Source organism: Furipterus horrens, unplaced genomic scaffold, assembly GCF_987537825.1.
Source record: "Furipterus horrens unplaced genomic scaffold, mFurHor1.1.pri manual_scaffold_2, whole genome shotgun sequence".
NCBI lineage: Eukaryota > Metazoa > Chordata > Mammalia > Chiroptera > Furipteridae > Furipterus > Furipterus horrens.
In genome coordinates, this window is record NW_028327172.1 from 70650097 (window position 1) to 70672648 (window position 22552).

Here is a 22552-nt window from a genome sequence, read left to right on the forward strand (position 1 = left end):
TGGGCAAAAGGGTTTTAGACAGGCGAGATGTGCCTAGCACACCTTCTTACAAAGAAGCTTTTTTTTTTTTTTCCCTAATATGGAACATTGAAAAATTAATCCCTGCCTTTTGTCATCTAGTAGTTATGGATTGAATGATGTCTTTTAACCCTTTTCGCCAAATCTGTTGCCCCCAGAACACAACAAGGACACCAGCCTGTTAAACCAAGCACGCCGTTGACCGGAGACAGCCAACTGACCTGGAGTCTGCACGATCCTTCCCCATGTGGGAAGGCCACCCTCCCCTCCACACCCCCACTCTTATTAGGGTTTTCTGGACCCAAGGGTAGGTAGGACGACGACCATGTCCAGCTTGAAGCAGCTAGAGGAGCTTGAGACCTTCGCCCATTGTCCTTTACAAGATTACAAAGGGTCCTAATATTTGAGGGGGGGGGATAGTTAATTTTTACGAACCAGGGGTATGGACTTGGGGGGGAGAGCTGGGGGAGGGGGGTGCTGGGGGGAGGGGAACAAGGGGGAGAAAATTGGAACTGTTGTAACAATATAATCAATAAAAAACATTAAAAAAAATAAAATAAAATAAAATCAATGGAGGCTCAAGTCCCCTGTATAAAACAGTGTAGAACAATGCATACAATCAGCCCACCATATCTGCGGATTCCTGACTGCAGATCACAAACAGTACAGATATTTATTTTTAAAAACCTGCATATAGGTATACCCACACAGTTCAAATATGTGTTGTCCAAGAGTCAACTGTAATTGGCTTGGAGTGTCATTGTTAGAAATCAAGCCATGACCTGGGGGGAGATATCTACAAAAAAAAGAGACAATGTGAAATCTGAGGACCCATTTATGAAAGTCAAGGAGTACACACTATATTACTCACAGTGTAATTCTAAAAATTGCCTATTGTGAGGTGAGCTTAAGGGAAATGCTGACCAAGACAGTCACATCTATGACCCTGCCCACACTGGAAAGGTAGCCAAGATTTACTTTCACCTCCATCTACAGAGGGTGCTTACCAAAGGCCATGGAGAAGACAGTGCCCCTTTTAGAGACTGCTCATTATTTCTGAAGCTGTGGGAGTTTCCTAATGAATAAACAAAATTGAGTGTTTCTATATGTCCTTTGTAATTCAGATTAGTGAAGCAATATGCCTTTGGTGCTTATTTATGAAAGACACACCACAGATATTTGCTATCCCAGATAGCTTTTCAGAAAAAACATTGAAAAGTTTCACTGCTCTAACCTTCTGTTTTCCCACGTAGGATTCAAAAAAAAAAAAAAAAAAAAAAAGCCAGATGTAAGTGGAAATTGCTTGAAGGGACCAAGAAGAAAATGGAAAGAAGTAAAAATCACAGATAATTCCCAAATCTCATTTTAACCATTAGGACTCTCCCCCTTCAGACATTTAACAAAATGGCTAATGAGTTGTCAACAGTTACTTTATTGAGCATTGCAGGTACACAGCATTGTACATAGCTTGAAAATGTCAAACTGGCTTTTGTCACGCTCTCTCTAAAGGCTTCCCGAATTTCCATGGTCCTGTGTTCTTTCCTCCTGTGCTCCAGGGAGCAGGCTGCTAGTACCTTTGTTGTAGCACTTACCATGATGTGTTACACTCTCGGTTGTACCATGTGGACTCCCTACTAGATTTCTGAACTCCTCAAAGATGGGATCCGTGTGTTTATCTCCGCAACCTTGACATTCAAATACATATTGGATAGATGAAGAATTGAATGAATGATGAGTGCTTCACTCTAGTTTCTTCTCCCAACTCCCTAGTCTGCATTTAGCTGGAAGTGTTAATGCCGAGTGAGAAGCCAACATTCAAAAGGCACAATGGAAAAGAAGTATCCACAAGCGTGGCTGGTCCACACCCTAGAAAATCAGCTCCATAATAATGAAGAGTTGGCTGACTTCCCCAAAGGCTGGAGAACATAACAGAACCACAGAAAAATCTTCAAGCCAGAGGTGGGGTTTATCAACCCAAACTCCCACCTCAAAACACAAAGTAGGTCACTGGGCGAGCAGACCAGCAGTCAGCCACCTGCGGGCTCACGGTGCCAGTGAACCAGAGGCGTGGCCATCTTCGTGGTCCAGTGCAGGGAGCCACCTAAACTTAAGGATGTTTTTGCTTTATTATCCCTTCCCAGATTTCACAAAAGGCCACACAATAATAAATAAATAAGACACTAAACAATAAGCAGTGAACCAGAAGACATTTCCAAACGGTTCTCAAGAAGCGGTTTGGAGGCCCTGCTCCTTGCACAGTGCCAAGGAACTCAAGCTGCCACGGATGCCCTCTTCAGGCCTTTCAGCTTGCAAATATGTACAAGTGGGAATACAGTCTGTGGAGGCACTAAGCATGATGCTGTACATGGATGGCTAGTAGCATCATCACACAGACCAAACTGAACTGATTAGTCTGTGTGATGGGTGATGCAGAAAACTGCCGTGGTCCAGGGAGGCAGCTGCATTGTACCACACACACCACAGAGCTGACATCCCAGGTGTGATGGGACATGTGCAAAAGATCCTGGCTCCTGCTATGTCAACAGGTAGCTGTGAAACTGAAGGCAAACCTGTGGCCCCCCTGTGCCTCAGTTTTCTCATCAAATGAAGGTTTGGACAGACTGTCTCTCTGGTCGCTTCCAAGGTTCTCTTTTTTTAATCTGCCAGGATTCTTGACCCATCAATACCCTCACCCTTCATGTACCTTCATGCTGTTGAGATGGGGGAAAGCCCAATTACGGATGTTAATGCTCACAAACAGAAGTGTTGGTGAGATACTGCTTAAGATTCTTAAATTCAGTTCATAGTTCCCTCCCATGGACCAGTCTGGTGTTGTACTCCCCAACCTTGCATCACAAATGGATAAGAACGCTGGCTTGCTGGCTGCTCCTCTACTTTGGATCTGATTCAATTATTTTTCTGCAAAATGTAACCCTCACTACATGCCTCTTTCTCATCCACCAAATAGCTGACCCATCATTTTCTCCTTGTTGTCTTACTGGACCCCAAGTTCCCGCATCTGACTTTCAGATAAATGGTGGCCTGCACTACCCAAGATCGGTATTGTTCATTGCCCCCGCCCCATTTTTTTACCTTGAGATGACTCTTTAGAACACTTAGAAAAATCCAGACCATTCATTCTCAGCTGTGAAAGGCAGAACAAAGTTTGGGAGATTCTGCTTCCTCTTCTTACCATTTTCAGTGCAAGATTTAAAATAACAAATATTTGATCAAAACATTGGGGATTAGCTCTCAAATCAAATTTGCATTAATGGGGGAGTTATGCTTTCTAGCCTCAAACACACTATAAAAATAATTGCCTAAGATAATTTTTAATCAAGTTTATACATATATAAACTTTCCAGATGGTTACAGTAGTTTTTGTTCTGTGGCTCTTTTCTATATATTTACACCAAAACAATCATTTAAGGACGGAAGTCAGAGTGCTTTACTGTATTGCATTTTTGCTTGATGGATAAGAAAAACTGATCTAGTAAGCTGCAGAATGTGAATTTTCATATTAGCTTAAAATGTAGGTCTTTGAGCTCGATCTTGTCAGCCAGAGATTTAATATATTTCAAGTTAATCCAGCATGGTTTGGGGGTGTCCTGGGACTTAAACCACATACTCAGAGCTGGGCTCTGACCCTTGTGCCTCTTGTTTCTACCCGAGAAGACTGGACTACACTGTTCAAGGGGAAAACAATCTTTGCTCTGGTTTTCAAATTTTGTTTTGCCATATTTGGTGTAAAATCCTTATCATTATAAGAGCAAAATGCAGCAAAATTCAACTTTGGGAAAAAAACCTTAGAGGTCCTTGGGAGTCATGGAAAGATAAGGGATATAGCAGAGTCTATATCCTAAGAAAGTTATTTCAACAGCGAAGCAAGTCTGAACTTCACCAAGGCTGACTGAGTTGAGGAGAAAAAGAAGTGAAAGATAAATTGTCCAAGAATATTTATATCAGTTTTGCCTCGAGTCTCAGAGAGTAATAGGAGGAACAAGCTTCCTTTCTCATTGTCTCAGAAACCCTTCAGTTTAAAGTTGTCCTCTTTCTAACTGCTCTCTCTTCCGTAATTTTTAATTATCACACCTAAACACCAGACTATCTTAGGTGGTCATCTGTATCAGAGTAAACAACTAAAGGTTACAGTTTGGAAGTTTGCGCATTTCACATCAGATGACCTACACATAATCCTACCCTGAACATTTCTCCTGCGTCAAGTCTAAATTGTAGCATCTTCCTTTGCAAAAACATACAGACATCCCCAGAAAAGGCCAAAATATAATGATAATTGATAGTGAACAGAAACCCACTGTACAAAGTATTCCAGCCTTCTCTATTTAAAAAAGAAATCAAATTTGCTGTGACTGGCTACTATTAGTTTTTTGAGTTCTATAACTCTCCAGAACTGTCAAAAGTAACCTTGTAGCCAATTCGCTTCCAAATACTGAAAGCAACCTGAAATAGGCCACCCATGGTGCCAAAAGCAGTGTCAAAGAGCAGAGAGATGGTGCCACCAAGGCCCACTGCAATGTCCTTGCACACAGTTGGAATGGCGCCCAAGGTGTACACAGGGAAAGTGGCCACATCAACAAGGACTCGGACAGGGATCCCCAGAATGCGGCAAACAACCTTCAGCAGACAGCAAAGGATCCGGAGAATGGCCCTGATGATTTTGACTATGACTTTGAGCACCTTCCAGGGAATGCTTGCCAACTCTTCCCCAATGGCCAAGAAGTATGAGACAGCATCTGAACCCAGGCGGTACAGGCAACTTTCTATGCCATTAATCACTTGCTTGATGATATACCACAGGAAATGCACAATGCTCTTCACGATTCCTAGTGCGAGATAACAAATTAGCTGGAAAAGCTTGATGAATGGGGTAGCGATGAAGCCTATGAGTTTCCCCAAAAAGCTACTCCTTTCCTCAGGTGCCTCGGGAGGCAGCAGAGCAGACGGCTTGCTCCTTGTGCAGGAGGGAGGACTCACGCTCTCCTTAGAGTGCACCCTTCGCTCTTCATCCTGGACTTGGTTAACCATTTCCAGGATTTTTTTCATTTTCTCTGTGTCCTGTTCCACTTCACCACAGTTGTTCTGGAACAACTGAGGGTTAAACGGAAGCAGTTTCTCGAGTTCTTTCACCATCACATCTTCTATGACATCCTCACCCCTGGTGTACTTAACAAAGCCCATGGCCCAGCCTCCTCCAGGGTCGGCGCAGCAGGCTGCCAGCCAGACAAACTCAGGGATGGTCACTTTGTCTCTGACTTTGCTGTCCGAGGGCACGGCACCTGTGATGACATAGAGGCCATCCCCACTGCCACACTGAGGGGTCAGGGCTCGGTCCATTAGGCTGTTGAGACTCATGTGCCACCTTTCCTGGAAGCCTGGGGTCATCGGAGCTGTGTTTGTGAGCGTGAATGTTGCTACGTGGAAATCACTGCTCAGGGATAGTGGATACAGCTGTCCTCTCTGATAATCAGAATCCAGGTAATCTGTGCTCAAGGCTTGCCTGCTTCCCAGACTGCTCACGGTGGAGATGGCATCAGCCTCATCTATCACCTCGTCAAGGCCGCTGTTGGGCTCATCGATCTGAAAGCAGAGAGGGAGCGTTCAGATGCCTCAGCACACAGCAGAGAGGGTGCCCCTGAGTCATTCTGCCAGGACACTAACAGAAGTCCCTATTACACTTCCTGCACTTGCATCCAGAAGGGCTTGGCCTTCTGGTGCATGAACACTTCATCCTCATATCTCCCAATCCTGGAGTTTGAAAGCACCTTTCAAATACTCTGTTTCCAATTTTACCCTCTGTGTATCCTCCACCCCTGCTCTGCAGCAGCACCCCATCACACACACACTCACACAAATACACCATCATGACACTCACTTTTATGAATTTCATAGCTCTCCTTTGCAATATTTTTCCATGAGATTCAAATTGATTGTAAAAATGAAAACAAGGGTTAAGTAGATCTCAAATAGGCCCATAAAAATCAGAACTACAATTCAGACAACTAGTCACTAATGCTGGCTGCAATTTCATGAACACATTCTTAATGAATGTTTATATACTTTGGGACATATGAAAAAATCAACTCTAATCAGAGCATCTAAATCAAACAAGGGAAAATATATAGCTATTGTCAGTTAGTAGATACTTACCAAGCTAAAATAAAATTCAAATTTGACCAATTCCTATTTGAACTTAATCTCTTCATGACATTTTGCTCCACGTGTGTGTGTGTGTTTGTGTGTGTAATCTTGGTTTTCCTTTTTCTCTTTTTTTAAGTGAGCAGTATAATGTATACTTTCCCTTTACCAATCTGAAAGGACAAAAGGACAGAGCTCAGGATTGACCCAGAACTCTGTTTTTACCTCTCAAACTAGACTATCAGTTCCTTGACACCCAGGACCCTGTATATTTCCCACAGGACCCAGCCAAGGGCTGACACATAGTAGAATCTCAAAGTGCTCACTCACATTCTGCCCTGAAGTAGTTACCATGGCACACAGGCACAACAGCAGGAACTTGAATAAACCCACACTTTCAAAAACAAGTTAAGTAAATGATGTTATGCCTATCAATGAAATATCTCAAAGCCATTAAAAAACTTCATACAGTAATTATGAAGGATTTGTAGGGATGGGGAAACATATGCTATAATGTTGAAAAGAAAAGGCAGGATATAAAATTAAATAAAAACAATTTTTAAAGTCTACAAATAGGGAAGGAAAACTTTGGAAGGAAACACAAGAAAATGTCTGCAATGGTTGTTTGATTCCTGGGGTTGCTAGTGACTTTTCTCTATTATTATTTTTTTCCCTACAACATCAACCCACAAATTATTTATATTATATGTTACTTTCAAAAGGAAACAAAGAAACAAATTAAAATAAATAAATTCTTAATAACTTATTTCCTAGAGGTAGTGCTACCTATAAACCCATGACTAAACCCAAGGAAGTCAAGGCTATGTGAATTGTGTTGTACCTTTAGTCGGGAGGAAAACCAGCAATGAGTTTCTTCAGCACTGCAATGGCAAATGTAAGCGCACTCATGGGAGTTATGTGCAGCGTTAGCAAGGGTAATGGATAAGCAAACTGTTGTGACAGCAGGAATATTTACTGAAGTCTAAAGGATTACTCCACAGCCTCTCCCTTCAAGGCTATTCCACCCCTTCCCCCCAGTCTTAGAATCAGAAAGGATCCTAGATGTTCTCCACTCCCACCAGATCCCCAGAGGACAAAGATAAGCAGCTCATTCATTTTGTAAAGCTTCTGCTGCTGCTCTCCTGTGGCTGAAAGACATACCACATGGAAATACCAGCCTCATTCCTGAATCGTGAGCTCAAGATACGGCAGAGCCAAGATTGTGGGGTCTTGGGTGTCAGGTCAGGGATTTCAAGATGTATGTGTTTCCCTGGTTCCTAGGTATTCTGTCTGCATTTAGCCTACAACTTCTGGATCCCCTCTAGGGGAAGTATGGAGCTGGTTTTTGAATTGGTAGCCCTGTGACAGAGCACAGGCAGCATGCTGGTGTGTTTTCAGCTCAAGGGCCATGCAGGGATGAAACAGCGCCTGCAGAGGTAGATGGCAGGCCTGCATCATGAGCAAAGACAGACTCTGGATGAGGAAGGGGAAGAAGCAGAAAAGAGAGAAACAGAAGAGAGAAAAGCAAATGGGGAAGGATAAAAGGAGAAAAGGGGAGGGATAAAAGATAGAAGAAAAGAAGTGAATGAGAGAGAGACAGAGAGAGAGAGAGGAGACTGTGTGTGTGTGTGTGTGAAAGAAAGAGAGAGAGAAAGAGAACATTCTTTTAGGCTGAAACCAAGCCTCTGGGTTGATTTTATCCCAAGCTTTAGAACATGGTTTCTAAGCTGCCAAGGTCAGAAGAGACTTAGCTAGTTGCTTCTGCATCCTCTCAGGCCACTTAGGCTCATGGGGCTTCAAATTTCTGCTATGACTGTGCACCTGGCAACCAGGTTAAGCCTTTTCTGCCCACACTTCATAGGTACAAGGGAAATGGGCCAGGATGGCCCTGAGGTTGCTGGGAAGGCCAGGGCCTACTTCTACAATGGGCCCTGTGCACCCCTCTGCCCTGGGCCTCCCTGGGCAAAGGAGTAACCAAACTATATGCTGTGGATACACAGGCAGAGAAGAACACGTCTTCCCTCCCCTTTTCCTTGCTTTTGCAGAACCCCATATCCATGGTCACTATATCCTTACGGTCTTCAAATCTGGCTCGTGGGTTGATGACAAGATAGACTATAATGTTTGAAATCAAGACAGAATGCCTGCATACTGTACCTATATAGTGATGGGGTGTGGGGGTCAGGAACTCATATGGTTTAAACTACTAAATAATTGTTTTCAATACAACACTATATGGAAAGTGTTTTTTACCTTATTTTATATCTTTTACACCCCATAATAAGCAGAAACAGGATTTGAACTTAGAAGTCTTTTTATTCCTAAAGCATATGTCCTTTATTACTAAGCCATACTTTCCATGATCTTAATGGACACTGTTATACCAGTTTTCTCTGTCACAGAGTAGGGAAAAACACTGCACTATCTGTAATCTCCTCATTTGTGTGTGTCATGGAATAAACGAAGTTCCTCAAGGCTGCAGGGAGAGAAGCTGATATCTGAGCCTCTGGTGTCGCAGTCCCAGACTGAAGAGGGAATGGAAAGGAAAAGGTAAAGGGCACATCTTCAGGCCGCCTCCCTGACTCCTTTTGGCCTTTGCCCAGGGCACATGGCAGCTGAGCCATTAGCTTCACAGACTAAAAATGTGGCAGCACAGGCAGAAGGCAACTGGCCAGAGCAGTTTCCAGACCACCGTTACCCTTAGACACCAGTTAGCTGTCTGGCCCACAGCGTTCCTCTTAGCACCTCACTTGGCTTTTCCCTTTTTTCCCCTCTACACCAGCAGGGATAGCAGAGAACAGCATGTACAGGAAAAGTTCTTGCACAAAAACTGTAAAATCAGTCCCCTCACTACAACCTCCTCTGCTCCCACTCCACAGAATAGAGTTAAACAGGGAAGAGACTCTATACTGCCACGGTCACCTAGAGAAATTGTACGGCTGAACTGAATCTGAACTGTGCCCCTAAGGACTTATGTGCTCCTTAAGACTTTTAATGAACAAAGACTCATTTGTGTTACCTCCTATAAGGATGGTTCACTGGAAGGATATAAAGTCACAGAAACCAAGAGAAGTTGAACCGGTAGGCTCCCAAAGACCCAGAATGGTGGTGTAGCTTGGCATTGCTAGAACCAGAAATGGATTCCAGACAGCTCTAGGGAATTCTGGCACCAACTGTCTGTGGCTGAGACTAAACCGACATTAATGATTGCCGTCAGTCAGCCACATGTGACCTGCTGGACTCTTTATCTCTCCCTCCTGGCTTCTTCATCTACTTCTTTCTGCATAGCTCTTCTCAAGTTCACAGCTTCTGCTGACCTAGAGTCTCTGTTCCATCATCACTTGAGCTTGCACATAGATCCTCATGGCCTCCCTAGCAACTGACCATAAGATTAACCTGCAGTTTTAGTTACTTCTGTTACTTAATTTCCAACTTCAAATGCTCGAGAGAGTGAATCTGATGTACCCAGCTCAACTTTTCATATCAAGCCATGTCAAGACAAGCCTATGGAATACTACCCTTGAGTTGCATGCTCACCCATATTCAATGTGCTGTAGCTGGGTGCTGGAGAAAGGACTCTGGTGATCCACATAGGGCTGCCCCTCAATCAAGAGGCTGTGGAAGCATCAGGCATTCCAGGTTTGGCCTGTCTAGTCATAACCTTAGTTCAATGCATTAAATAAGTGTGAATAACACTAGCCAAAATTAAAATAAAAAATAAATAAATAAATTCCCCATGATTCATCTAATCCAGTATTGCTCTCAGAGGAAAATAAAAAAGGATATCTTATAAGATGATATGTTGATCTTCTATAAATCCTTTATTCTCTCCTTTGAGGATCCAATTAGATATACATCAAAACCTCTCCTTCTAGAATACAACAAGGATGCCAACTTGTTAAATCAAGCACACTGTTGTCCGGGGACAGCCAACTGACCTGAAGTTTCACGATCCTTCCCCATGTGGGAAGGCCACCCTCCCCCCCACACTGCTACTCTTATTAGGGATTTCTGGACCCAAGGGTAGGTAGGATGACGACCATGTCCAGCTTGAAGCAGCCAGAGGAGCTCAAGACCTTCACCCATTGTCCTTTAAAAGATTATAAAGGGTCTTAAGTCTGAGAGGGGGAAATTGTTACAGAGTGGGGGCCCCCCAGAAAATGAATTAATTAATTTTTAAAAACCTCTCTTTCTATACTTTCTGTCTTATCTTCTTTTTCATATTTTATATCTCATTAATTCTCTATATTGTATCCTAGATGACCTCCTCAGATATATCTTCCAATTCACTAGATCCCTCTTTAGCTGCGTCTAATCTTCTAATTTTGTTGAGTTTTTTTTTTTTTCTTTTCTTTTCACCTTAATGACTTTTTTTTTTCTTTTCTAGCATTTCTGTTTGGTTCTATTTTAAATTCTCCTTGATTATTTTCTCTTGTAAAATTCTTTTTTATCTTTCATTAATTTATATAGGCTTATCTTCAAGTTCCTTTAAAATTTCTCTACATTATTTGGTTTTTCAGTTTATTGCTTCCATTGGTTAATTTCAAGGTGGTGGGTATATTAATTGCTTTTTAATTTTTGCTGGTGAGCTTGTCTTCCTAAAGAGGTCCATGGTGTTTTGTTGAAAAAAACAAACAAATTTAAAAGGATTACTTTTAAAGTTGCCACTGCCAAAGCCCTACAGAGTTCAATAATTCTGAACTACTTTCTGGGCTACTTTTTCAGCTCAGGGTTCCCACAGGGAGAAATCAGTGCAAATTTGGACCCATATAAAGGAAAGGCGATGTCTCTAGACTGACTTCTGGGGACCTGACAAGGGTGGGCGGCTACTTCCTTTTAACAACTTGCAGGGAACTTTTCTGTCTAGTTCATCAGTGTTGCAGCAATTTGCCAGCTTTCAGCTTTATGCAGCGAGCTGAGTTCCAGTTTTACATCAGGTTACAAACTCTAACATGGACTCCTGTCCCCACTCAGGTGAGAGCGCTGGCATCCATGTGGCTTCCCACACGTAGCTTTGGCCATTGGTTTCTTATATATTTCTGGCACCTAAAAATTTCCCTTTCTTATTTCTTTTGCTAAAATATGGATTTAAGTAAAATAAACATATATTTTTAAATTTTTTAATACAATATTTCTAGGTGATTGCAGTGGGAGGAGAGAAATTCCACAGCTGCTCAGGCATTTTGTTTTCCCCACTGTCTCAGGTTTAAAGTTTTTCCTAAAGTATGCCTTCTTTCCTTTTATAACTCATTATAAATTTATCATCCCCAAATTTATTTACTTTGCTTAAATCTCTCTCTCTTTCTTTTTTCCTGGTTAGACCACATCCTGGTAAGTGTTTGGTGTAAGTAGAACAGTATTTTTCAACACTTTTACTGATGGTGTCGAGAACTTACAGCCTAAAAGTTTCTCAGTAAGAACAGGATAAAGGGAATCCCCATCCATTCCTTACAAGCAACCTTATTCTTTGTTTTTGTTTGTTGTTACCAATTTCTTTGCCTGTTATGATTCCTGCTCCTTGTTTTAAAACTAGTTTTTAACCCATGACAAAACTTTCTTCTGATTACAAGATGACTCATGACTTACTATCATTTGTTAAAGAATCATCTGAAAATGTACATAAAATCACTATAACAGCTTCCCATCATCACCATGCCTATTTAACTCTACAACCAAGTATGTCACTTTTTGAAAGAATGTCAAAGTGTGTGTGTAACTGAAATACCTAACACATGTACAGGAAAATGTATTAAAAGTAGTACAAGTATTTGATTTAAAAAATCTGAATATTCTTTGCTACAGTGTCATGTAAAGGGCAGATGTACTTTTCCATGCTCTCTGCAGACACAGTTTAATGATCTGATTATTGCAATTTCAGTAAGTTACTGAACACTGCTCCCTAACACAAAAATGCACCTGTGATGTAAGAGGTCATTTTAGATTACCATTTCTGGGCTACACTTGTCCTTTTGTGCACACCATTCATCTTACTCTTTGGTTTCCCAGCAGAATCTCTGAAGTAGGGGCAGGTACAAAGATCTCTCTGTGTGCTCCTCCTCCCTGCTGACCTAGTCCCCCTGGGCTGCCTGGGTAATTTGATAGTGTTCCTGTGTTTAATGGAAACTTTTCTTTTAATCACAACACGTTAAGTAGGTTTTACAAGAGTGAGTTCCCTCCTTCACCAGCATCCTGCCCCATAAATAATCATATCATAAATTCCTTTCAAATTTAGTAGCAAGAAAAAAATAGTTTCTCTCAATGAGTTGGTCTGTTTCCTCCTACCAGACATTAAAAGCTACTTAAACCCATGGGATTTCTTTCTAGCTCTGGAATTAAATTAAAGGAGACTTTCAATTTTCCTGCTAATATACATGTAAAAAAATAGACTAGTAGAAAATTGAAAAGCTGTACTGTAGGGGAAATAGCCATTCAACAATATTTATTAATTTATAACATTTATAAGCACATATTTTTGTGACTAGTGCTGTGGGAGGAAGCCTCAGTATCAGTTATAACAACAACAACAAACATTTATCAAACACTTTATGCCAGGCACTATTCTGAGAACTTTACATGTATTGAATCAGTCAGTGGCTGTGCTAAGTATTGACTCATTTAAACTCACAAAACTAGGTACTACTATTATCATCGCCTGTTGACAGGGAAGAAACTGAGTCACATCAAGATTAAGTAACTTGCTCAAGGTCACACAGTTAGTGAGTAGTGGCATCAGGGTATGAACTCAGGAAGTCCAGCCCCACAGCTGGGGTTTTTATATGCTCTGTATACCTCAAAATAGGCCTTCACAACAAGAAACTCACCATCTGTTTAGGAAAACAAGACATAGATGCATATGAAGTTACACTGGAAATCAAGAAAAAAACAGCAGTGTACTGCAGTTTATGTCAAGTGCCAAATAGTAAATGGTATAAAGAAGAGAGAACAATCACATTTCAGAGGAAGGAAGGGCACAGTGAATGCAGTCTTACTCCTTGGAGAAAACAAAAGCTGAGGTGGGATTAGAAGGATGCGTGAGACTTTGATAAATTTAGAGAAACAGAAAGTTCAGTAAGACTAATGACTTCTACACAAAGGCTTGGAGGCAGAGACAAGCAGCCTATGAAAACAGGATTCTGAGCCAGGAAAAGTGAATGGTTTAATTGGAAAGGACCCCAGGGGACCAGAATATAGGTGCTCCGCTATGTAGACAACTAATCGTAGAATAATTCTAACTACTACTTATTGAGTACTCACTATGTTCTAGGTACCAGGGTGAGTGCTCTACCTGAGAGATCTTCTTTAATCCTAACAGGATCTCTATTTCTTTCCTCTACAGAAGGAAAACTCAAGGCTTAGACACTGAGAAACATGCCCAACGTCACACGGCAGTGAGGATGGCTGAGGTCACAAACGCGCACGGTCTGACCTCAGCAGCTATAATGCACGATTGCTCCATCTGGCTGCTGGGCACATTCAATGCTGTGCTTCCAAGTTTGACCTTTACCTGCACACAGTGGAAATTCCCTGATGTTTCTAAGGACCAGAGTATCACTAGGAATGTGTAATTCTGGGAAGACATACCTGGCTGCACTGGCAGAACAGCCTGGACCACAGAGGCAGATGAGGGAATGGGAAGGGAAGGACATGTGCAAGACTCCGGAAGGAAGAAGCTCATCGGGGAGGGTCCATGGAAACTAAAAAATGATGGCAAGGGCCAGAGCTGAGGTCACCAGGAAATGAGGGACAGTAGAGGAAAAGTAAACAGGCTGACCTTTAAATGAGACTAATCTGACAGGCAAAAATATTTTATAGCTGCTGGAGATTCAGAACTGGAGCTTGGGAGCAGAAGCGAGGCTGGAAGAACAGAGAAGGAGTTAGCCACGGAGACTGTTAACAACGAAGACTCAACCTGTTCACACACCTTCTGTGGTACAGGCACTGTGGCAGGAGACTTACATAAAAGATTCACACTGCAGTGCATGTAGGCCTGTGGTACCAAGAATACATAGAAGTATGCAAATAAGTTTTTATTTTAATTGCTCTAGATTTATATTCAATGTGTCCTAGGAAAACAGAACCACCATTTCACATACATGATTTTGTGGATATTGTTACTTAGGACAATACTAAGTTGGTTTTCCAGGGAGTTGATTTAAAATCAGTGTAAAGGTCAATTTCAAGTCAATAGCAGTAAAGAAAGTACTGGGGTAGGGCAAAAATTACAAAGTAGGTTTGCAAATCACTACAAACAGCACTGCTGCATCCCATCTACTCTTCACCTAACCCAACCACACCTTACACATGGGAAAATTAAAACTCGGATAAGTGACATGTCCAGGGTCATCCAATAAATGTGTCAGAGATAAAGCTTAAGCCCAGCTTCTTAGACTCCAAAGCTGCTCGGCACACGCCCTCAGCAGCCCATTCCTCTGGATGAGAGAGCCATGGGCAGCCACTCTGGAGGACAGGAGGGGGACGAGAAGCTGGAAGACACAGGTGGAGCCCTAGGGGGACCAATCGTCTCGTGTCACATCAACAAGAGGAGAGAGCTCTGGCTAGGGAAGGATCACCCGTGTGGCCCCGCCTCAGAGAGGGCAGGGAAGATGGAGACAAAAACCAAGGCATTTTGTGATTAGAGACTTCAAGAGGCAATTCCACAGAGGGCTCAAGGAGGCAGACATGTGGCAGAAGGGACTGGATATGGCAGGAGGAGGCTGCAGAAACAGCCCTCTTGTTTGAGAAGTCTTTAGGTAAAGGCGGGAGATGAACAGGACCTTAGCTTGAGGAGTAGGATATACAGGGATAAGCAAAGATTGTCTTCCAGCCCCCTACCAACCCCTCACCAACACCGCCCCCCCCCCCCCCCCCAACGCACAGCCCAAGGAAGGTGGGGCACTGGGAGGGTGGGCTACTTAGGTCTCTGTACAAGGGAGCATCTTGGTGCTGGGAGCATCTTAGGAGACAATGAGAAGGTGACAGCCTGGAGGAGCAGTGAGCCACTGAGCAGAGTGCCAGTCCCTGAGGGTTTCTGGGTTGTGAAACCCATGCAAACCTCAGGGACCACAGTCACCTGGTGCAGATCTACCATGAGGAAACCTGTCACTGAGGGGGGAGGAGCTCCCTGTTGAAAGTGACATTGATCTGTAGGAGAACACAAACATGAAGCTTCTCCACTTGTCAGCCATTCCCTGCTCTCGTCTCTGTCTCTCTGTCTCTCCCTCCTCTAACTCCTCTTCTGTCCTTCTTCCTCTCACTCTCTTCTCAACCCCTCCAGACTCACACTAACTGCACAAGCTTTCTGTAAAACAGATCAGAGAAGTGGCAGATACAAGGGAGTCCCCTTAATTCCCTCGCCAGCATCATGGCTGCACAAGTGTTTTGATGTGACAAAGAACCCCGCAGGGCCAGGAGAGTAGGAACTCAGCACGGGCCCCAGCTAAGACCTCCAAGGCTAGTCAGAGGGCTGCTCCATGGATCAAGGGTGCGGGGGCAGTGCTGGGCATGGGCAGAGGGTCACGGAATGTCTCAGAACATGCCGGAGCACAAGGAGGCTTTGCAGAGGCTGGGATGGCTGGGTGGGGAAGATGGGAATGAGGAGAAGCTTATAATTAGTTACCAAGATTAGTCTTAAAGAGCAGTTACCGTGCACCCAAGAGGGAGTTTTAAAGTCAAAAAGAAAGAGTTATCAGAGAGGAGAATCTGCGCCGGAGGGCTGGGTTCCTGTGCGTTTGTCCTTCTCTTTTTACAGATTGTCTGTCCTCAAGCACTCGGACCACCTCTTGTACAGACTGTTGTCTGCCTGATCATAATGACGACCCTGTATGTGGCGGGCTCTCGGCAGGCGGTTGCTGATTGCTGTGCTAAGACTGCAGCAGTGGCAAAGACTGGGGGGGGGGGGGGGGCAAGGCGGGGGGAGAGAACGTCATCAGCGCAGACAGTGACATTGGGAGCATGAGGATAGTCAGCCTGGCATGAGGGAACCTCTTCTGAGAAGGCCGGAGAGGAGGGTGCATGGGGACCTGGTGTTCTGAGTTCTCAGGGAAGAGGTGGTCAGCTTGTCTGCCATAAGTGGGGACATGGTGGCCAGACTGTAAGGAGAACAGGGGTGGTGTGCAAGCCTCCTGAGGTCACGATGCCAGGGAATTCTTGAGAGGAAAGAAAGGCCACTGGAAAGAAAGGAAGACTCCACAAAGGCCAAACAGGATTCATGGGGTAGGCCGGCTCCGCTGAGACCAGGGTGGTGGTTTGGTACTTATTCTACCCACAGCAATGACCTGTAGTCCAGGGACAGGTGCAGAGGACAAACTGGCCTACACGCTGTCTGTGGTGAGACTGAAGTGTGGGGATCTTGTCACCGCAACCAAGTGAAGTGCCTGACCTCAGAGTCCAGGTGCTCAAGGGACATGGGTTGCAGGTGACAGCTAATGGTACTGATAGCATGAAGAGACTGTCATCCCGATGGGCCAAGATTGTGGATTCAATCTCTGGTCAAGGCACATCCAAGAAGCAACCAGTGAATGCATAAAAAGTGGAACAACAGATCAATGTATCTCTCTCAAAAAGAAATGAATAAAGACATTTTTTTAAAAAGAGAGACAGATCAGGTGCAAGCACAGGTGAGGAGCAAGACATGCTTAGGGGATAGGGGGGGGGGGCTGCAGAGAAGGTGCGGCACGTTGGCAGCTGGCAGGTGGAGGGGTCAGGTGCGACCCCTCTGCTGATGGGTGGCTGAGGATGGGACACCAGTAGATGGTCCAGTTAGGCAGGCTGACCACCAAAGACCAAGTGGGGAGAAGTCTGCCAGGCAGAGAAACAATGTCTATCCATCTGTCCCACTGAGTTAAAGGGTCAGGGCCAGAGCCTGATAATTTCTGTGCTCCCTGCCCCTATTATGATGGCCCTTTAACCAGGAAGTGATCGGTATTTGCTGAATAATCTCATTTGGACCTGCACAACAATCTTCTGATGCACACATCTGATTTTCTCCAATATTCAGATATGAATAGACAGGCTCCAGAGAGCACAAGCTCCCTCTAGATCTGCTCCAGGATCTGCCAGAGGAAAAGGTGATCATCAGAAAGAAGCATCAAAATGGTTACAAAACTCTGCCATGATGTGGGAAGGGTGGTGTTTCCTTCCCCTGGAGAATCTTAGGCTGAGGCCAGATAAGCATATGCAGGGATGATTCAGACCAGATCCTGTGGTCAGCAGACAACCTAATGAGCTCCTAACCAACCCCTGGGGACAGAGAAGCTATGTCCTTTGGGGTTTGTTTTATTTTTCAACAAGAGTGAAATAATCAGATGAGCTGAACAGTGTGTGTTCCGATTCTGTTACTGTTCACAAACACACACAGGAACATTCAAGAGATACTATCACCCCACTGCCCATCACCAGGTGGGTGGGAGGGCCCCTCCTCACAAGAAACAGTGAGTGTAGCTGATAATCTGAGCATCAGCTAATCTTATCAGAGCTGGATCTGGGCCCTCTGCAACTCACACACAGTAGAATGAACTAGATCTGAGGCCTTGGGGGAGTCCTAAGAGAATCCACTGGGCACAGGAGACACCCAGCAGAAGGAAAGAGCGCCTTTCAGAAGAGAAGCCCGAGGCTGGTGGGGCCACAGAGTCGAAGGAGGACATTGAGAACAACCCAGGAGACCTTTGAGCTCTCAAAAAGGGAATAAACAGAGCTCTGACCCACCCATTTAAAAAAAGAAATCCTCCCTGCTTGGCATCCCAAATATTCTTTATCCTCTTGGGGATAGAAACAGCTTTAGAAGAATTAGGATTTTTTCTCTCTCTTTTTTAAGGAAAGAGAAACTCGGGTCTTTTCCTTCCCTGACCAGCCCATCTGCCCTCAGGGGACTTCCGGGTCCTCTCTGCTTCCCTCCCCATGAATCACCCTTCCTCTGGGCTCCCAGGGCCGCTGGCCCACCTTCCTGCCTCTGGGCAGAAGCAGGCATTTCCAGCTCTCCTTGTGAGGTGCACACCCACCCGAGGTGCTCAGCAAGTGCTGGGTGAACTGTGGAGGCGCAGGGACACACAGCTGAAGAGTTTTCTCCTCTTAAATTGGAAGATTATGGAGCAGGAAAAAGAATGAAAGCATATTCCACTTCCATTTCACTTTTCTTTTTCTTTAAAATAAAAAATAAATAAATAAAAAGGAGGGGAGGGGGCGGGGAATAAAAAAAAAAAAACGCACCAAACCTAAACTGGGGATACATGCGGACAGGAGAGGCCTGATGGGGGTGGCGGCAGCAGGTAGCCTCCGGGGCACCCCCCCAACCCCCCCACCCTGCCTCCGCCCCGAGGGACTCCTCCGACTGCTCTTCTCACACAAAGGTCCAAGCTTCAAATTCCTGGGAGCCTAAGAAAGTGTGCTTGGTCCTTTAAAACCTTTCCAGAACTGTAGTACCTTCTCAGGTTACAACATCCCCAGTCTTCTCTGGTTTCCTTCCTCATTACTCACTGAAGCCTGTTTTTCACTCTGGATTCTGCTTTCTTTTCCAGAGCAATTATTCTTAGCCCCTAACTGTGTGGGACAGAATTCAGAAAAGTCAGTTAAGTGGAGATGTCTCCATTCCTCAAGTTTTCCACCTTCTGAGTTCAGACAAGATTAGAGGTTTTTAGACCTGGCTGCCCATCAGAATCATGTGGAAGCTTAAAAACAAAAACCTCCAGGCCTTACCCCAGACCAATGAAATCAGAATCTCTGGGGTAGGGGCAGGGCTGGGAATCAGGATATTTTCAAAGTCCTCCAGATGATTCTAAATGAAGAACTGGCTGGGCCAGATGTTGATCACACTCTTATTTATCAGTCTGGCAGAATTAATCCACGGCCCAGACTGACACTACAAGAAATTAGTAATGTGTCCTTAAATGAACAGTTATCAAAATTCAATTTGTATTAGAAGCACCTTGGTCCTTATTTTAAAATGCAGATGCTTGTGCTTCACACCGGGGGTCTATTCACTAGGTCTGGAGTGGCGTTCAGAAATGCACTTTCAACCACCACCCCTAGTGATACTGATGCAGAGGGCCCACAAAGCCCACACTGAAAAACAAATGTTTAAATCATCTTTGGTAAAACTCCAGCTGGGCTTAATTTATTCATATACTATTTATACTTTTTGACAGGTATTATCTACAAATTGCAAGAGCTGCAATGATAACAAGAGAGAGAACAAAGTATTACGGGGCCATCTGGGTCCTCTGCCTATCAGACCAGCTAATGTTCTGATCCTAAAAATGTATAAACATGGATTTCTTGCCTTATTCACATGTGGAATGAAATGTCTATTTTTGCTCTTTATACTCTTTTAAGGATATCTGGCTACTTTAACATCTTCAATAACATCTTGGTTAATGATAAACTGGCATATTCATGGGGTACACTCCCAACTCCTCCAACCTCTTCTCTCAAATCTCCCCTCATATTCAACCAAAACAGGCCAATCCCTGTCCCCCAGCCATGTCAGTGGCTATACATGGCTATAACATAAATGCTTCCCTGCTTCTCTCTGTACTGCCACCTGTCCCAACAGTGGCTGGGTATGCCTTCCACCTTCCTCTCTGCCGCGTACATTCTACTTGGATGCCAAAGCCGACTTCAACCTCATAGCTCTTGTGCTGGGCAATCCCTTTCAGCCTCCCAAATCCATTCTCCTCTCTTCTCTGCCCAGCTCCCAGGAGGCTGACCCTTAGGGACATCATCTGAGCTCTCCTGCCCCTCTGACTTCTGATTGGAGCAGCCAATGGGAGGGTGGGAAGAGAGAGACCACAGTATCTATTCCCTTGCCTCCTCCCATCTGGTTGCTGTGGTTCTGGCTCTGGCTTGAGCATCTCTGTAGGCAGGGCTCTCACCAGGCTTTCCCCTGACCGCACAAACCAGGAATGGTGACAGTTTCCTGTGATGGCTAGGCCCTCGGTGCTTCCCATGTCTTGCTGACTCCCTTAATTCTCTAGAAATCATTTCTCCATTCAATACTGTTGGTTAAACTACTTTGAGAGTTCCATCTATTTCCCTCCAGAACCCTGGTTCAGACAGTCACAGTGAGATCTTTGCCAAAAACCCAACTCACCCAGTCCCGGGAGATCACATCCACCTCAGGGCATTGGAGCATGGATTACATGGAGGGTTCTCAGGACAGGTTCTACTGAGTAGCAAGGGTCCCTCAAGTATCTGGTCTGGCTGTCCACTCTGGGCTCTCCCAGTCAACTACCAGGTGTACCAGCCCTCGTCAATCAATGTGCCACAGTCAACTTTCACTTTTGACTTAACTAAGTACTTCTGACACTATCTCTGAAAGAGCAGTATTTGTTACTGCATGACCCCCTCCTGCGCACCTCCTTGCCTTGCCAGTCACAACCAAGGGACAGCCAAACTGGCCAAAAACCAACCACATGACTCTCTTGGGTTTCCTATCCAAGAAACTCGGTGACTGACAACAGTCAGTGTGCAAGTTGCTAGATGCAGTTCAGGCTTGGCGGCCAGACAGACCCGTGGGAAAGCAGATGGAAGACGGGGTGGGAGAAAGACGCAGAAGTCTAGGTGGGACCATTTGGCCTGTAGAAGTTTCCCAGCTCCGGTTCCTTAAGGCCTTTGTGAATCTCTGTTCCTGTGCCTGGGCCTCCACCAGTGATCTCACATAACAGCCCTGCCCTTCACCCGAACCAGCTTGGGAAAGCTTATGATTCACGCACCAACAAGCCTGAAACGTCAGGAGTCCTATTCTTAGGAGAACTCAGTAAGCCTCCTGTGGGAATCAGGGCAGGGACCTTTTAGGCATGGAAGCTTCTAGACACCTGGATTAAATCTCAGGAACAAATGAATATACAAGGCTGCCTTGGTCCAAGAAGTCTAGGAATAGATCAGAGGGGCACCCCATGGGACAGAGAGGTGGAACCTCTTACAAATTCTTTAACAGAGAACGGACAAAGTAACACAGAGGATACTGCAGAAGCAAGTGAACTCATAGGTAAGGTGGCAATGGGGCAGGGATGTGGGTTTTTGTTTTGTTTTGACAGGGCTAAGTGGCTTTATTAGAGAAAGCCAGTATAACAAAGGACTTCACAGTTGGCATTGGGGCTTCCCTTTTTTTGCTAAAGGTGACCACGATATTGACAAAGCACCAGTTGTACTGCATCTGTCACTTGGCCTGGCCTGGCCTGTCTTCTTCTCCTGTTTGGCCACCTTGGGAGTCTGACCTCTCCCATTCCCAGCATGGACCAAGGAACCATTTCAGCCATAATACATGGTAACCCTCATCCTGATGGTCTCCATGGCAGGCATACTCTGAGAAACAAAGGTTACTTATTCATTCACAGACACAATGCAGAGTGCCTTGTGCACACACTGTCATGCTGGATCTTTCTAACTCCTCTGTGGGATAGGGACAATTCATTAGCCCTGTGCCATAGATGGGGAACTGAGTTTCATGAGAGTCAGTAACATTTTCAAGGTCACACAGCTGGTAAATGACAGGGTTGGGGTGCAACCCAATTTTGTCTCTCTGTGAAACCCATTTTCTTAACCACTCCGTTTCTCAGTCTTTGCTCCTTAGGGCCAGTAGTCTAGCGAGGAAGAGAGTTAAGTAAAGCATTTCTTGGTCATGATCTGCCTTCCTGACTAAGTAACAAAACACCTACAGGTAGGGACCAGATCTTGTTCCAGGCCCATGTCTTAGACTCTAGTTCTTGGTTTAGTCCTGGGAACTCAAGAAATGGTTTTGCTGATGATGATAATGACAATACTAATAAAAGTATCAATCAGCAGCTGGGTGTCTGACTATTCCTCTTTTGCTACGCTAAAATTCTAGACCTGCTGACCAGGAATGAATAAATGAACGAATAGATAATAAACAAGGTCAGCTTGTTTCCGTCACTGAAGGTCCCTGTAATTCCCTGCCTACCTGCCTCCCTCTTAAAACCCCAAACTCATTGATAGAGAACAAATTTAAGATAAACTCTTGTCTCTGATTGCCTGTGACCACATTTACTATGTAAATGAATGGGATGAAACACATGGGCACTGGCCTGTGGCTCGACTAGAGGAACAGAATGGTACCCAAAACTGACAGCAGCAAAAGCAACAACAGTAATAAGCCTGGTCAATGAGCTACCTAGGCACAGAACTGCAGCCTGAAAGTCACCACTGTCACCTCAATTAGGCACTCACCTTCATCTGAAAACTGGGAAAGGCTCCTAGCCTCTCTCCACATAGAATTACCGCTATAAGAGATAACCTTTCTCCAAAGGCAAGAGGCAAAAATTATCCATCATTATAAAGATAATTTGAGAAGGGAACTTGACAATCCTTAGAGCCTTTTCCACAGCTTAATAACTGTCAGGAAATGGTTTATATGCATCCAACCTAA

General features: G+C 44.4%; 1 protein-coding gene across 1 annotated transcript in view; it reads right to left on the minus strand.

The window, feature by feature from the left end:
- Positions 1-1430: 1430 nt before the first annotated feature.
- The window catches only part of ENDOD1 (endonuclease domain containing 1), a 34728-nt gene continuing 13606 nt past the window's right edge, over positions 1431-22552 (minus strand). The window contains exon 2 of the mRNA XM_090265836.1: positions 1431-5616. Coding sequence (XP_090121962.1) covers positions 4414-5616 — 1203 coding nt within the window. The 3' untranslated portion in view covers positions 1431-4413. The remainder of the gene's footprint in view (positions 5617-22552) is intronic.